The sequence below is a fragment of the Styela clava genome, chromosome 11, assembly GCF_964204865.1.
Source record: "Styela clava chromosome 11, kaStyClav1.hap1.2, whole genome shotgun sequence".
Lineage (NCBI taxonomy): Eukaryota > Metazoa > Chordata > Ascidiacea > Stolidobranchia > Styelidae > Styela > Styela clava.
Window position 1 is genome coordinate 429,530 of NC_135260.1, and position 17,126 is coordinate 446,655.

The 17,126-nt window shown below is 36.5% G+C and overlaps 2 protein-coding genes across 7 annotated transcripts in view; one reads left to right on the forward strand and one right to left on the reverse strand.

Moving 5' to 3' along the window:
- LOC120347599 (CUB and sushi domain-containing protein 2-like) overlaps nt 1–17,126 on the reverse strand; it is a 234,000-nt gene that overhangs the window by 94,188 nt on the left and 122,686 nt on the right. The window lies entirely within an intron of this gene.
- Nucleotides 5,210–12,802, forward strand: LOC144429552 (uncharacterized). Of its 3 annotated transcripts, none has more exons than XM_078117631.1 (3): nt 5,210–5,477; nt 7,561–7,653; nt 12,624–12,802. In XM_078117631.1, exons 1-3 carry the CDS (start codon nt 5,254–5,256, stop codon nt 12,772–12,774), a joined length of 468 nt encoding a protein of 155 aa, XP_077973757.1. In that variant the 5' UTR covers nt 5,210–5,253; the 3' UTR covers nt 12,775–12,802. The 3 variants fall into 3 exon arrangements, with proteins under 3 accessions (XP_077973757.1, XP_077973759.1, XP_077973758.1); XM_078117633.1 differs by lacking the exon at nt 12,624–12,802 and adding an exon at nt 10,413–12,498; XM_078117632.1 differs by lacking the exon at nt 12,624–12,802 and adding an exon at nt 8,369–8,771.

Genomic DNA, 17,126 nt, shown 5'->3' on the forward strand with positions numbered 1-17,126 from the left:
ACTTAAGAATATAAATAAGAATGACATAAAATCTCTCACCACGAAATAGCAAGTATATTAGTCTGCCTTCTTTTGATTATAGTATAACGTCTTCAAATGTTTTGTTGTCAGCTTTCTTACCACCCGGGAATCGTTGAAGCATGATTGCAGCATCGATGTCTATGGTTTTAAATATCGAGTCTTCTGACAAGTCACGCCTTAATGACTATTAGCAATATTTACAAAATATTCGAATATCATTATAAGCTGAATCGTTGAGACATTGAGGAAGCAGCATCGGCGCATATCCTTTTCAACAACATTATTCTGCCAAGTCATGTCTCATTGATTACCGGTGGCATTTACGAAATAATCAGTGTTAGTAATTTCAACCAGATCGATGTTTTGTCCGCTTAGATTTTTCCCGGAATCGTTGAGGCATAAAAACACCATCGGTGCGTGTGCTTTTGAGTTACCTTATTCTGGCCAGATATGCTCCAATGTCTTTCGGTGGCATTTTAGGTAATAATAGAATAGATGACAATTTCAAGCAATTTGTCGAATTTTTCTATAAACGACTCTTATTCGCTCTGAACAAAGCCCCTACAAGGGGTCATTGATGAGATCCAACGATGTCTAAGGAGTTACTATCGTTTTGACGGGCAGAAACTTTTCCGGTTTGAGATTACCTACGCTCATTTATTACACATTGGGTGAGGATAGGCATGATATTCGCATTGTGACGCCGAAACAGTCAGTCCTTGACTTGCAAGGTCATCGCGTCACCCAAAGAAATGATTTTCGAAATTTATTCTTTTTAATACTTTAAATATTATTGTAGTAGGAATAGACAAATCTATGGCGGCGAAGTATAAACCAGGAAAAGACATTTTAAACTTCCCATTTCATCACCTTGCTGTGTTTTCTTTAGAACAATATTTATTCACGTCTCACAACCTTTCGGTGTCAATTCAGTGTTTTTTTTTTTCGTAATTATGAAATTTTGTTTTTTAGTGACTTGAATTTTCCCGGTCTGTCATTGCCTGTCACGCAATTGTTCACATCTTTGATAATGTTTGGTTGAGCAGCGCCCTATTCGGAGCTATATATATATATATATCGTTTGAGTTATATAAATGGAAGCTATTATTATCGCCAACTGTTATTTGAACGTGACTCGGTTACTTCAGAGAACTGTTGGATATTGATACAATAGGTGCGGGGTTCGGCATTGTCTGGTCTGGTGACAGAGTCTGTTTACACAAGCGACACGGTGAGACTGAGAAGTCGTAAACGAAATAAAACTAGACTAGTGTAAGATTTTGGTAATATAGGATTATAAGTGAAAAAACATGAGGAAATACTCTTTAGCACAGTGGTTCTCAAACCTTTAAAGCCGCGAGTCTCGTGGCCCACCTCAAAAATAACTAGCTAACAATAAGCTACAAATAACAGATAGTAAGGCGAAAGTATGTTTTATTCAAATTCAATTGGAATGAGTTAAAATATGCCTTAAAACAGCATTTCGTGGAGTGGAATTTCGATGTTGTCGTTAACAGAATAAACTAGTACCGTATTTCCCGACGAATAAGTCTACCCGGTCAATAGGACGAGGCCTGTTTTCAAGCCTGGTTTTCGCATAAAACCTGCCAATAAGTCGGGGTAGTGAAATCGCATCAACATCGGAATCTCAAATTACCATGCAATGCGGTCGCCGCGTTTGCGCAATGGGTAAAATAGCCTATAATGACGTTTTCTTGTAGCGTAATATTCAATCCATAATAACTACGGGAATTCAAACTGTCTTTCTATTTTAATCTAATTGTGTTCAACTCCCAATTGTGTCCACCATAAAAGAACATTACCTAATACATAATAAGGGGACACCAAAAAATTGAAAATTATCATACCCGCCTAATAAGACGACCCCCCCAAAATCAAGCCGAAAATTTGGGTCTAGAAAAGCGACTTATTCGCCAGGAAATACGGTATATTGTATAATCGAGTTTAGCTATATGGAATGAGCTATACGTTTCAAACTTGAAGCAGCGTTTCATGAAGTGGGATTCTCATGGGTCGTCAACGAAATAAAACTGATATAGTGTATAACCGGGTTTGGCTTCATGGAATGAGTTACATGTCTTAGAGTAGCGTTTCACTGAGAGAAATTTCGCTGTTTGTGGAAAGGAAATTTTACTGTACTATATTTGAGTATAGTATCACTAAAATTCATTTATTTAATATTATTGCAATGCATGCTTATGACGGTTCCATTACATTTGAACCCACGTACATTTGAACCCATGGCAATTGCACCTGTATGCTATTGCACCTATGGATTTTTTTTTGTTTCACGGATAGTTAAACCCATACTGACCCTAACCCATGGGTTTTAGCACCCGCATATAGATTGAACCCGTGGATATACGCATGGGTTCAAATGTACATGGGTTCAAATGTACGGTCACCGCTTATGACATACATTAATTATTAACTGTTTAAACTGTAGAAAAGCCGGAATGTAAGTTGCACGCGATAATAATCTAAGGGTCCGTTAAAGATTGAAAATGGAATTTTTTATGCACAGTGAGGAGGAATTGAGAATTCCAAAATACACAAAACGAGAAATAGATTCAAAAAGGTTGAGAATCACTAACGTAAGCAAAGATAGTCAGCTGTATATTTGAGTTTGGCTTTATGAAATATGTTGTATGTCCGAAAGCAACGTTTCACGGGTAGGATTTGTGTTGCTTTAGGCAGAAATTCTACTTTGTGTTTTAATGTAGTATTACTAATATTATTTGATTATTCGGTATTATTTTAATACTATTTGGGCACACATTTCTACAAAACAATGCGAGTTGTGCGTAACACTAGACTAGGGGTTCATTGCAGTAAAACTACAACGTTGCATAATTATCCGTAAGCACGACTCTTGAAATACTTACTCATGCTACAGCGTCCTTGTATTATAAGCATAATATACGTATTCACCAGCACAAATAGAATGAAAGTAGGTAGTGAGTCTCGCACAAGCCCAATCGATGGCAGAAAAACGCCTATTATTCCGCCACGCTTGTCGATTATTACAGCAAACCCAGTCAGTGCTAACTTTATCGGAAAGACCTTGCCAAAATAAAACGCTCGCCACCGCTCAAAATAAATAATAGTGGATATCCAGTTAGGTTGGTAATACAGATTGCGCTCGAAATTCAAATTATTACTAACCCGAATCCTAACATTAGCATCACTAATTTGTTCTTTTGGAACCTAGCGAGGTGTTTTTCTCAAATCTTATATTTTGCATTGGTGGCGGGAGCTTTGTACAAAAGAACCCTGTACAGTGTCGGTGAGTCATATTTTCGATTTTATATTTTCATTTTGGCCGTTCTTTTCTGGTGGTTGGTGTCGTGGTTTGACGAGAACCATTCAATAATCCTTCCCGACTTTCAACTGATGACAATGTTTACTTTCACCCATTGTTGAACTTGGATGATATATAGTGTCGTGACAATGACAATTGTTCCTACCTTTTTGTGATGAAATAATCCTGTCTGAGATTTTTTTCATGTCCGATTGTACTTGAGAATCGTGAGAAAGTCGTGACGCCACAATGATCAAAAGATGACTAAAACAACAACATGTGAATTGCTATGATTGTGACATTTGAATTCATTTATGTGACGTAACAGACACACTCGAAAAAGGGTTTATCGGCGAATAATTCGATCAAATGTGGGTCGCCAGTTGTTGAGATGTCGCGAATTTCGCACGGTAGTAGAATTTAGAGTGGACGAAAATCAGGCCAATACGGTTACCTGAAGGTGTTCGGAGTAGATATGGATGGCGATTAGAAGATGGTTGTGATAGAGCAACGATGGGAAGAATTTCTTCGTTATTGGAGGGAGAGGGGGGGCGTATTTTTGATATATAGTGGGGTAGTTTCACATTCTAGGGGTTCTGCAAGTTTAAATGTAAATCTTTTTTATGATATGTATATATTTTTTTATTGTATTCAGATATAATATATTTATATAATACACAGTTGAACTCAGGTAGAAAATATCTAGCACGTGGGGGGGGGGGGGGGGGGGGTCATTATCTATGAGGGTAGGGTTCCACGCATAAAATCAGGCCGCTGTGGTTCCATTTAGCATCAGAATTGAAAAATGAAGAAAAGGTCCTAAATTATAGGCTTCATATATGGCTTAGCTCATTTTCTGCCTCTGTGTTAGACGCAGTAATACTGTGACGAGATTAAAAAAACATTAACGGATATTTACGTATTTTTTTAGCAGTACGTATGAGCATGTTGAGAGTTTGAGAACAATAGATTATTGTCAGTGAATCCGCATGCACTGGACTGAAGGATTTTCTATTAAATGGTTGATTAGCGTGACAACATCTACTCTCACTCCGCCTATATGTCAGAAGATCTGTGTGCATTGACTGCAAGAATACTGTAATCAAACGACTGTTTTTAGTGGTTCATTTTTATAAATTGTTCACACGGAAAAGTCTGATTTGGGTGGAGGATTTTAAATCACCCAATACCAAGGCTTCCTGTGGAAACCTAATCGATATCGATTTTTAATTATTTCTTCGTAGTGCTTATGTGTTAGTAGATACGTATGCACTAACCGCAAGGATAATATAACAATAATCAAAACTGCAATATTGGGTGGTTGAAAGATCTTTATCACACGTCTCGTTTGGCCAAAGCGTTCCAGATTGATATGGTCATTTCGAGTTCACCAAAAATCAATCAAAGCTGTATATTGGAAGTAATGATCATAACGATTTTTGCGATAATTTAAGACGGGCGTATCTGCAAATGATAGCAACGCGAAATGGAATGATTGAATTTGACGGACGAGTGGGTAGGCGGGTTTCAATAAATACATAGGTCAATCTAGAGCTCTTTTCTTCAATCTATGTTAATCAAGAGTCTTGCTGCACACAAACACAAATGTATTTCTATAACGTGGTCAGATATTCTCTATAGTAGTATTATGCAGACCTGTATATATTATATTCCAAGTCAGCGATCAATATTCGGATCGCAGGCCAAATGCGGCTCGCGGACAAAATTTTGTGTCTCTCAAACAGTTGCACTTTTAAAACATAAATTGCTCAAAAATTTATTGTTTTTGTCGACATTCCAGAAAACAAGCGAACGAGGCGGTGACGTGGTTTAAATAATATATTTGCAATAAATTCACAGTTGGTAATCATTAAAATAGCATATTAGGACATCGATAAATAATTATCAACATGCGGGAAAGAAGAGCTTGTCGCACGGCGTCCATTCCTTCGAAGAGCAGGGTTCGAAGTGCTGGCAATGAGATGCGTGGATCTTTGGTTGTTCGTAAATTACATGGCGTGACGTCACCACTAGGTATGACGTCATCGATGGATGGAGTGGTTCTTCCAAACGGCGAAGCTTTATCCAATATGAGCTCTTCGAGATTGAGAGAGGATTTGAAACATAAATTAAGGTCAGTTGCCAAAAATATACATTTACTTTAACTAAGCGGTTCCTCAAGATCTTTGATACATTCCTTCCTTTCCTAATTTTTCCAACTATTCATTCCATCTTACTATGAATGGAAACTTCGTTTTGTTTGCTGTTAAATCATTAGTGATGAGCGCAACTCGCAACTTTTGTACATTTTGAATAGTTTATAATGTCCGCGTTAAAATACGTATATCAGTAATACGTACATCAGTAATACTAAATAAGCCGTCATTGGTAATACTACACCAGAGTTTCCCAACCCGTGGCCCCCCAAGAGGGCCATGGAGCGGTTGGAAGTACCACAATTCTAGACGCAAAACTGATTTTACTTTTCCCTTCACAAGAAAACTGCCCGTGCTTCCAAGTTTCATTGCCTGACAACGTTATCTGAAGGATGTTTTCACTTTATTAAGCGTGAATTGTTTGAACCTAATGGAATTCGGAATATAACAATGAAAATAACACAATTAAAAATATCGTAATGACAAACAGGGATCCACGAGGGCTAAGGACCTCCGGAATTAGGCCACGAGCTAAAAAAAAAAGGTTGAGGACCAATTAAATACAGAAAAAACTTTCTCTCCAAAAATGGTAAAATAGCTACCCGGCTAAATGTTGCATTACCTTTTCTACAAATTATACTTATTTGGATGAGCGTACCCTTGTACTTTGCCAGGGTCGGCCTTCACTACAGTGGGGTCCAGTCGGAGAATAAATAATAATCTTGTGATGAAATTGAATTAGCGCCACCTAATATGGCCAACGTGGCACCATCGCCGAGCGATCTGAAATGTTAATAGTCGGGTGGCAAAGTTTGGGGGTTTTATTTGGTTAGCGTGCGTCAAGGTTGCTACATCTTGTGAATTGTTCTTTTTCTTGTTTTAGTATAGTTGTAATCTTTAAGTTAATAAAAGCCTGGAAAACAGTTTAAATGAGTTTTCCTCGAATGGTTTCGCTACAAAGCTTCTACATTTAACACTTTTTAATTGGATACGGAATCACGATTAAGATACGTCACGAGCCTTGTGTGCAGAATAAAGTGCTGATCAATACACGATAATAATTTGAATTTCATGATATACACCCAGAATTAGCGCGGGACGGGTCAGTGGATTGCAGTGGTTTAATTAAGGTCGGTTCTATATTTGGCAATACCCCTTAACACTTACTTGCCCTACCTACGTACGTCTCCAGTCCAGTGAGATTATGCAAGAAAATAGGGGAGAGACAGAAATACTTATCAAAACACGACAATTTTTTTTTATGAGCCCGCGATAGATGATAAATGCACGATATTGCAAGTTGTATTTCTTTATCAACGTTGATGTTAGCATTTCATCATTTATTAGGTGCGGGAAGATAAAAAAAATAATTTCATGGAAATGGATTGGTATTTTGCGACGCATTTATTATCTGACGTACAAGAACGTCGTGACGCACAGTTTAAGAATTACAATGTTAGACTGCGAATAATCAAGAAAGGGCCCTTCTATATTTTCAACCATAATTGAAAGATTTGAAGAGCTCTAGAAGAACCTCTTAAGAATGAGTTTGTATGTGGGGAATTTATACTTTAAATAGTATAAGTACTCTTTTATAAAGTCATGCTTTTGTGTTGCAATGACGTCACCAGTCGTGACGTAACAGAGTATTTGACGAATTTTCTCCTTAATTGGCTGTCATTGATCTTTGATCATAGCTAGTGTAATCAGTTGTGATCACCGTACTCCTGAAGGCTCTGCCCTAACCTGACTATATGGATACTAGTATGTTAATGCCCCACCACTAATTTTTGATTTGTTGTCTGTTACTGTTTTTATCTCAGGTTAGGTAGAATGAGTTAGTTTTTGTCTCACTTTCAACTTCTCCTAACCTAACCAGAATCAAACAAAAAGGACCACGAATTAGTGTGCAGAGCATCCCTAGAGGCGGATTTTTTTATTTAGGGAATACGTCACAATATCCGACTTTGATATACAAGTTAAAATCTCCATAACCCTATCCCCAGGCTCAATTTACACTAGCAAGCTCACAATCTCATGAATATCTTATTATGTTTACAGTAACGTCGAATACGACCAACGATCACTCGAACTGCTAGTCAGGCTTCTAAGGACAGGACCATTCGTTCGCGAAGTCGTTAATGACGAAAACAGGTGAGACGAAAATCAAAATTCTTTCTATTCGACAAAGTCTACCCAGTGGCATTTACGCGCCCTGTGGCATTTGAACCAGAATAGAATAATATTTATATATTTATCCCGTGGAGAGGAAACCCGATAAAACGGCCTAATTGTATGGCGAACCACGGCCTCTCGTCCGGTTACCAGTCCATATCGAGTATGGAATTAGTTATTAGGATATTTGTTTTCGGAAACATGGACTTGATGGTAGAGGAAGCCGTAACATATCGGCGTGAAACCACCCTACGGCTACGAAGGGTCCAGCAATGCTCTCGCACATAACCATTTTGCATGGTATTCAAACCTGCAATAGGATTTACATAAATATTCCGGGAAGAAAGCCGATAAGACGGTTTGATCATGGCATAGCACGGCCTCTCAGGTAAAGGTTCGGTGGCGAGCGTTTTCCTAACGCTTAGCACGATACGCCACACTGCTGAGCATTTGGAATTCAAACCTGCGATGTTGCGATGGCAAGCGCGTTGCTAACCCTTAGTATGATGCACCAACCAACGATCCTGAGCAGAAGAACCATGTACTATACCATCAATTACCAAAAACATTCTAAAAAAACTGAGCCAACTTTATTTGTGCACTTACATAACTCCCCAAGCTCTAGTTTACACCATCACACATTGACATGGTCTTGCTCGCATCACTCATCATTGTTTTACTTATACCAATACAGAGCTACCGAGGGGATCAATAAGCAGGAGTTCACTGAGTGTTGTGGGTTCGCCAATTTTGAATCTTTTTACCACTAATAGGAAATTCTAAATATGTGATTCAAAGTATTTTTTTTTTGAACACTAAATAATTCGCTGTTTGCGTTTTTGTTTTGTGTGTTGACTGTTTTTGAGAGCATTGGCTTCATTTATTATATGGGCCTACATGTTTACTCGTGATTAGTCAGTTAGTGTTTTCCTGATAATCTTTTTTATAATTGTCTGAGCGCAGAATGTGTCTTGATTCACTGTATCACATTTTCAACAATGCCAAATCAATGTAATTTTCATGGTTTTTGATTCTTATCGTCACCTTGTCACATTACTTTACCTCTACACACGTTATCTTTGTATCAGATTGAATTGGTCCTTATTAGCCTGAGTATTTTAAAAGTATACAACAGCCCGAAAGTTTATTACATTCTTGTATTTTTTGTGTGTTTATTTCTGGCGGGAACATGATACCCATCTTGTTTTAACCTTTTTTAAATGTTTTGCTCGCTCTCCAGAATTCTCCATGTTTATTTGTTTGTATTGTCAGATTGTGGAGTTTTCAAAAAGTAAACAATCTAACTATCAGAGGAGTTCTCAATAATGCCTATATCAAAAACTCCTTAAACTAAACATGAAAAATAATTCGGGGGATAAAGAAATTATAAATAAATAACAATGAAAGCGTCTTCGACTGCGCTAAATCACGCAATGATCATTCAAATTACTGGCAAAATAATCCAGAAATCTCATAGCCAACATCGACTGGTAACTGGACGAGAGGCCGTGCTATGCCATGATCAAACCGTCTTATCGGCTTTCTTCCTGGACTATTTATGTGAATCCTATCCTATTCTTCTCGTGGATCTGCAATATTTTCTCAATCTTATACGATCTCGTGCAATTAGCATTGGTCGAGCTTTTTGAAATATTGTGGCCGCGAGATGGAGCTATAGATCAATATACTTAGTACTTGCTGCTATGCTCGGATAAAAATAAATCGCCTTTCTCTTCAACACTTATTAGACCAATCCATTCCATATTAACAGTGGTGTGTGATGGGAATGGTCAGTGAATATTATTTTATTGTCTTCTGGGTCGCTTACTCATAACTTTTGTTGTGTTTGAATGTAAATTGCTCTTCTACATGAATTTCCCGATGATATATTTTGACGAAGTCGTACCCAACAAGCGGTTCACGGTACTGTTACCACCTTTTAATCTCTCTAAAAAAGGAATTGGACAAGCATCGACACTGGTGGTATTGACCAGAATATTTTCAGCCTGGCCCGATTCATTACACTCTGTTTCCTCTCAATCTCAAGTATTTCATTTTTCTATTCTAATATATCAAGTCAGTGCATCTGAAACAAATAACTGTTACTAATTCCATACCTGACATGGACTGGCAATTAATGAGAGTCCGTTAAAAATATATGAATTTTATCCTATGTTTATATTCTACATTGGGTAGGCCTACTCCTGTAGTGTGCGAACCAAGATGGCGGACACCCGAGTTAGACCATAGTTACTACGGAAGTCACTTGGCTAGTCCCCGAACTCGTAATAGAACTAAAATAAGGAAATCGGACTAGAATTATGGCCTAACCTGGTACACATACTACGTTCCGGTATCCGCCAACTCGGGAGAAAATTTTGTCGTATTTGGACAATTTGGATAGGACTGTTCAGCTAATTTCTTAGTTTTCTGAGAAATACATTTAACTTATTTAACTTACATTTAACTTGCACATACTTGGAAAACACCGAAATTTCAAGTTATTCTGAGTTTTTCAACTATTAGATAACCAGGAATAAATATGTTTGAAAAAAATAAGTTAACAGCGTGATTCAGAACAATTCAAAGATATCATATACCAGAGCAAATATAATAAAAAATATCATCAATCCTTATAATTCACACACAAGAAAAATAAAATACAAAATTCATTGTAAAGAGGAGACAATGCTGTAATTGATTTTGATACCTTCTTGAATTTCTTATAATTTCTTCAGGGCACAACGGAACTTTAATTTATTGAAAAATCTGTCATATTTAAATAAAGAAGACAATTGAAAACTCAGACCCTGATATTTGTAGAAGATTTCTCAGCAAGATCTTTTAATTGATGTGTATATGAAATCTGGGAGAAATATATCCGTTGAAATATATGGACTTAGCAATTGAAATTAAGAAGTTATGAGGCTTAAACCATCGACAATATGGACTGTTGGACTTATCCAAAATAAATGTGGAAAATATTTCATTCAAGGACAATTAACAACAATTACACAGATTTTACTTAAAGTGCTTTTTTTAGAAACACGACCTTCTGGAAAGGTATTCGTCAGTAGAAGTGTTAAAATAGCAAAAACAAAAGATATTCTTCGAAACAATAAAGAAAAAATCGAATCGAAGTTGAGAAAGTTCCCATGTGAGTTGGAGTCTGAATTTGTAGAAATTATAGATTTTCAATGTTTTCAAGATAGGTCACTATAAATTCTAAAAGCATTATTTTACTGAGCGTTCGTGACTGTCTATTAAAGAAAGTTTGCATTTACCAAAGGTTTCATTATCAAAAGTAAATTTTTTCAGAGTCGATTGTGATTTTCTCTGATTCCACAGCTCTATCATAAAGAGGTTCAATAAAAATATCTGAAGACAATGTCTTTTCATTATTTTTGAAACTTTATTTTTAAAGATTTAGAAGTTACAGATACGAAGCCGTTTTTTAGAAAGTATCAAACGTTTTTGTACTTTACTGAAATTTCTTGAACATGGAATATATATTAAAATAAACCAAATCGCCAACATTTCAAGAACATTTACATTCACTCAGATAAAAATTGGGTTAAAACGATAAATTCAAACATTTCTTGAACACATCTAGGAAATAAAAAATAGTTTGTCCGGTAGAAATCTAACAATGAATGCAGTTTTATTGGAATTCCTACTCAAGAAAAGCCCGGCAAACAATTTGAATAAGTGAGCAATAAATCGCATCGTTTCAACATACATACTTCCGGGATCAAAACCCCCTCTTTTAAATTTTTTTAAAAACCGAAAAAGTCATCAAAATAAAACCGTAAACAATATAAGTTTTGTTAAGGCCCGCGTCAGTCTCAAAATGCATTTCCAGTCATTGAAAACCGAAAAATTTTGTGTGCCTATACGGCACAGACTCTTGTTTGTTCGGCGTTCACAAACATATCGTCACTAAAATCGAAACATGGTTAATTGTGGGCGATTCAAAAATTTTTGTGTTAAATAAGGTTGAGAACGCAACATCATAATTAATCTGGAGTATATTTGATCTATTTTTATTGTACGGAAATAAATTTCACTTCGTGACATTTTACACCAGATGTACGGATTTTTTGAAAGGATTTATCTTTAAAAATAATCGTAGTGGCAGCATTGCGATTGAGCGGAGTCAGTGTTACAAGCACATCTCTAATTTGTCAAATTCGCAAAATAGAAAAAAAATACAAATAAAAAAAATATTTAATCGGGCAGTTTACCACACGTTTTTATTTTCATGTCCGCGGATTGCCGTGGTGTTTTAGGGGGGCTCTTGTTTTGTCGACGCAACCGCAGGTTAAATTGAAGACAAATAAAACAATAAAGCGAGACATTTTAAATATACCCGAATCGGTCATACATTAATTACTTTGCACAACAGAAAAATCGTTTTTTGTTGATAAAGTCGTCTCTTTTAACAATTGGGGTAATCGCGGCGGCTGTTCGACGTGGATTTCGAGACGATGAATATGTATTTTTGATTTACTGGTATACTTTATATATATTTTCATTGTTTGAAATAAAATTGTACTATACGGGATTTTATATCAGATCTCGAGATTTGCTAACGGTGATTACGATTTCGCAAGATTTCAAAAACACGTATCAAAACTAAATTCATCAGGCAGCTCATCTCATATATTTATGTCTACAGATCGTTGTGGTATTTTACTACAGTAATATTTTTATTTTGACGTTAGAAGTCGCAACCGCGAGTTACGTTGAACACAATGTAAATTAAGCTGTGTGTGTGGCTAACGAATATTCGGGAATATAAGAGCATATACTTGTTCAACTGTGCAAATGACAATTTGAAGTTTTAATTTAGCTGCCAGGGTGAATAACAGTTACTCTTAAATTCGAGTAATTCTACAGTTTTTGTTTATCGATCATTCAATGGACAGAGTTATAATTCATTTTCACAGATGGATCCGTGATATTCATAGTAAGGAGGATGATTATAAATCCCATGATATATGTCTTTTGGGTTTCGATCGACATCAACACCAACATTTGTGGACGATTCACTTGAAGATGGACCCTTACGATACCAAACTTCAGTTGGCAGAGATATAGCTTGACCTGTCGTTGAATACAGCTGACCGTTCTGTTGAAATAAAAAATATGTTTTGAGAAATATAACAAATGACAGTTTGAGAATATATTTGAGTATGATTGAATCAGGAATCATTGCCACATGTTCTGACAAAGCAAATCAAACTTTTTTGGTCTCCAGTAAGATACTGAATGAAGCATGACATCATCACATGATTATACTGCTCAGTCACACTTCATTCATTGCCGTTGATGAATGAGAATTGAATGGAATAGACAAATAAATCAAATTATTTGCATTGGTCTTCTCTGATTTAGTATCAGAGCTGTAAAGTTGAAGCGTTCCACTGGTGTTGGAGTCAAATTGTTGAATTACCCGGAAATATTACATAAAGTTTGTAATTGAATTTTTTTATAAAAACTGAAAAACGGCTGGCAAACGAATTTTTTAAATTCGGTTAGGAAATCAAATGTAATAGCAGCCTAAAGTAGTCAGTGATATAAATGGCACGATTTTAACTTTTCTCCCATGATAAAGCTATATGGGTTTAACCTCAACATAGAATTTATGTGGTAATTCGGAAACAATTAATATTGATTTCATGTATGGCCGTATAAGCAACATGATTCAGACTCGATCTACCTTCTAAGTCATTCCCGTACGAATAGTCTTCCATGACCCTTCACCAGAAATCATTGATCGTAAATAATCTCGAAGAATGTTGTAGTGTGTGAGGTCATAAATGTTAGCCAGTTTGTTTCCACATAGAGTTTCAGCGACGCTTGATGTGACGTTCCTCGTTTTACAAAATATCGCTCGAAAACATTTTGCATCATAGGCAACTCCACACTCTGAAAGAAAAATGACATTCAAAAGAGTTTGAAGCCATAATATGATTGTGAGCCCTTTAGTGGTTTGGATCATATAACACTTAATTTGTTTCAAGAAAGGCCACGCAAACTCACTCACAAAGGTGTTTTTCGGCCTAAATAACACGCCACGCCGATGAAAACAATCGGCGAATTTAGCACAAAATATCCACATGCGTTATTTGCGACTTTTTTAAAAAATTTAAAAGAGGGGGGGGGGGGGTTAGAGTTGTTTGTTAGCTTGTTTGTTCGTTGAGTATTTGCTTATTGCAATGTACTGCGATTCTTGCAACACATATCGTCTTAATTCCATACTTTTTATAATAGGAGAAATCGGTGAAATTCAATCCGAGTAAAACTATCACAATTATGGGGTTATTATCCAAGTGATTAGGCCGTCATTACGGAGCTGATTTTGTCCGATTAAGTGCAAGCCTAGACCGATCCCCATTTAAATGAACAGGGATATTGAGCTGACATATAGACAGCAAGTTAGGGATGGTTATATGCAGGGGCCAAAATCCTGCCCACCTAGTCTGGCGGGCCATAAAAGTGTGACGTAAAAAGTTATATTTTATGACTCATTTTTTTAGCGTTACAAAAGCAAAAGTGGAGCACAAAAGCCTCTTGTCAAAACTAAACTAAATAGGAATCTCAACAAATTCCTTGAGCTATTTTTAATTTAAACATCATATTTTGGTTTCATTTTGGTTGTGGCAGCATCATATGGGCCAGATTTCCCAACAGGCCAGATTTGGCCCGCAAGCCGGGCAATTGAATGCACGTTTTGGACAAACGTCCGTATATTCTAAATTGTCCTATTACATCACTATGATTTTTAGATGGCGTAGTGAGATTATCGATAGTCATATATGGGCTAGGAATGACGTATGAAAAATGGTGATTTCTGGGTCTTGTATATATATTTTATTATCATGTGTACTTCTAATGTGCGTGGTTTAAACAGTTTTGCAATATCGCAAACAGTATCGCAATTTTCCTGTTCTGGACCTCAGGTGCTGAGGAATTCCTAATTATGATATTTGACGCGTACTAAAGAGCGGCCACAACAACCAACCTGTACTCTGTTGGACTTTTGTAGTTTGTGGGTGCACAGTAGAGATAAAGGCTTTCTTATTTGAACACGGAGATGTAGCAGGTACGGTTGAGGTACGGGCCAAAGAAGTTTTCTTGTATTTGAATCCTGTGTGAGAAAAGTTTATAGCAAGATTAAAAAAAAAAGGAAAAGTGAATGGCAATGTGAATATACCTCAACTTTTTCCTAATTTAGCGTATTTGCATAACCGCTGTATTATCAGTTACTATGACTGAAAAATACTATTGTAATATCTATTCTAGTACTCGCGATACCAAAAGACATAGATTTTCATACCCTGGGGAGTGACACCCCTGGGGAGTGACACCCACAACAGAGGGCGTGGTCGTTTCCTTCACACCTGCAACAGAAGGCGGCACTGAGTTTGTTTCAGATTCTTCCATCGTCTTTTTCAATTGATAAAACTTACCTTCCATTCCGTTTAACTTCTTCGTTAAATCTGCGAAACATAAACGAAAACAGAATTTGAATTGAATCCTCAGTTTAGTTTTACAGTCCATAATCAGTGAATATTTTGTAAGAAGATATGTATCTCTCTCCCTCTGGTTAAAAATAGGAATATGAGATGGGTATTGCTAAACTACACGTTATGATGTGATTGTTGAAAGTAGCGCCATAAAAATATGAAGAGATTTATATTCTTCTAATAAAACGATTGTTTTGGGACCGTTTGACAAATATAAAAAAAATGCAAACGTATTTCGAAGGCAATTATATTGTAGACACGAACCTTCCAAAGCCTTCTCTTTTTCTTTTTTGCACGGTCCTTCCTGAAATACAACAAGAGAGAAATATTTAATTATAGGATATGAAGGCTGCACATTGCTAAAGTAATGCCTCAGCTGAGCAGGTATTCCCCGTGGAAAAGTGTCCCCACGGATTAAAGTGAAAACACAAAATCTGGGATTATAGTTTGTTTTGAACCTTCAGTACTTATAGAATGTTCGATTAAATTGCTAGAAAGTTTAATTTTCTCATATTATTTTCAGATTTCCAACAAAACAGTTTTATTTTTATGAATAATACCAACAATATGGAACTACTACTAAAGCTCTCACCTTAATGTTTTTCCAAGTAGGTTTTCCGTCGCAAACCATAGACATCCAGCATTTCTCACCTGTTAAGAGAAAATTAAACTTAGAAATCGAGCGAATTAATCATTTTAAAAAAAGTTTATAACATATAAACGAAAGTTAAGTTACTGAACATTTTTCATATCGAGACTAATTCAGTATCTATTTACATATGGCGCGCATTCGCTCATTCCATATTTAATTTCATAATGCTGCGCACGTCATGCGAACGCACTATTTCCCTCGATGATGATTTGTCGAATTTGTATTATTACCCCCGCCATTGGGGAACCTGATGATGTTTAGCGTTACTGCAAGCATGGGCTAATAAGATCCGATCAATATCCGCGATTCTGTTTCGAAAATCTGATAATCGTATCATTTTTTTCTGGCAAGCAATAAACCCAGTAATAAACAATAAACTCAAAGTCTCCGATAGTTTGCTGATTTAGGCTATTCGTCCGGGTTAACACAGTTCTAAGTACTTCATTTAACATCTTTCAATGTTTTTTTTTTATTTGATATCAAAAATTTTAGGTTCAAAAACTGAAACATTCCGTATGAGGTGATCCTCTCGTAGGAGAAACAAAACCAAAGCGTTGTATTGCATATAAATATTACGATGATGGAGCGGCCATTTAGCACAATCTACGGTACGGAAGCGGCTACGGTTCATATGCGCATGAATACAAACGATCATCATCTATTTTTATATCTATGGCGGCCTCCGCTTTGGGAGTTCACCAAAGTTTAAGTTAGTATTTCTCAGTTCGTAATCCAAACTTTAACGGTAGATCGAGGTTTGCCATATTTTTACACCACCATACAGGCCTTCTCTATGCCGGAATAAATAAATATTACACCTGATACAAATATGTAATCCGAGGAACGAAAAACGAGTATTTAATTTTGCGGAAAAACAAAACCAAGGCAAGCAGTAAAGCGTGCAATACTGACCTTTAATCAATGAAAATTCCTCGATAAACATAAGAAGAATGTATTGAATCGGAATCCTCATTTTGAATCCAAAATTTCTTCCAATTTCATCCAATGAAAGTCGATTCCCGAACAGGGTAGGTTAGAATGAAGCTTCAATCTATTCGCATCGGAATAAATTCTATGCAAGCTCACTCACTAACTACTCTCGAGCGAAAAGGGAAGTTGTTTTCTCTCTTTTGAATTTTTGAATACGTGTTACGTCACAAAAAAATGAGTTTGGTTAATGATGACGACGACGTCACTACTACGCCCATAAAAGTGATACTTGGTTGAATTTGTTGGCAATAGCCAGGGTTATGCTAGTTTGAAGCAGC

What these genes read in the sequence shown, in the direction of transcription:
- LOC144429552 (XM_078117631.1), top strand. Translation starts at nt 5,254, where the DNA reads ATGCGGGAAAGAAGAGCTTGTCGCACGGCGTCCATTCCTTCGAAGAGC. An exon ending in GATTTGAAACATAAATTAAG is followed by an intron (nt 5,478 to 7,560) that starts GTCAGTTGCCAA and finishes TTATGTTTACAG; the next exon opens with TAACGTCGAATACGACCAAC. An exon ending in GTCGTTAATGACGAAAACAG is followed by an intron (nt 7,654 to 12,623) that starts GTGAGACGAAAA and finishes TCATTTTCACAG; the next exon opens with ATGGATCCGTGATATTCATA.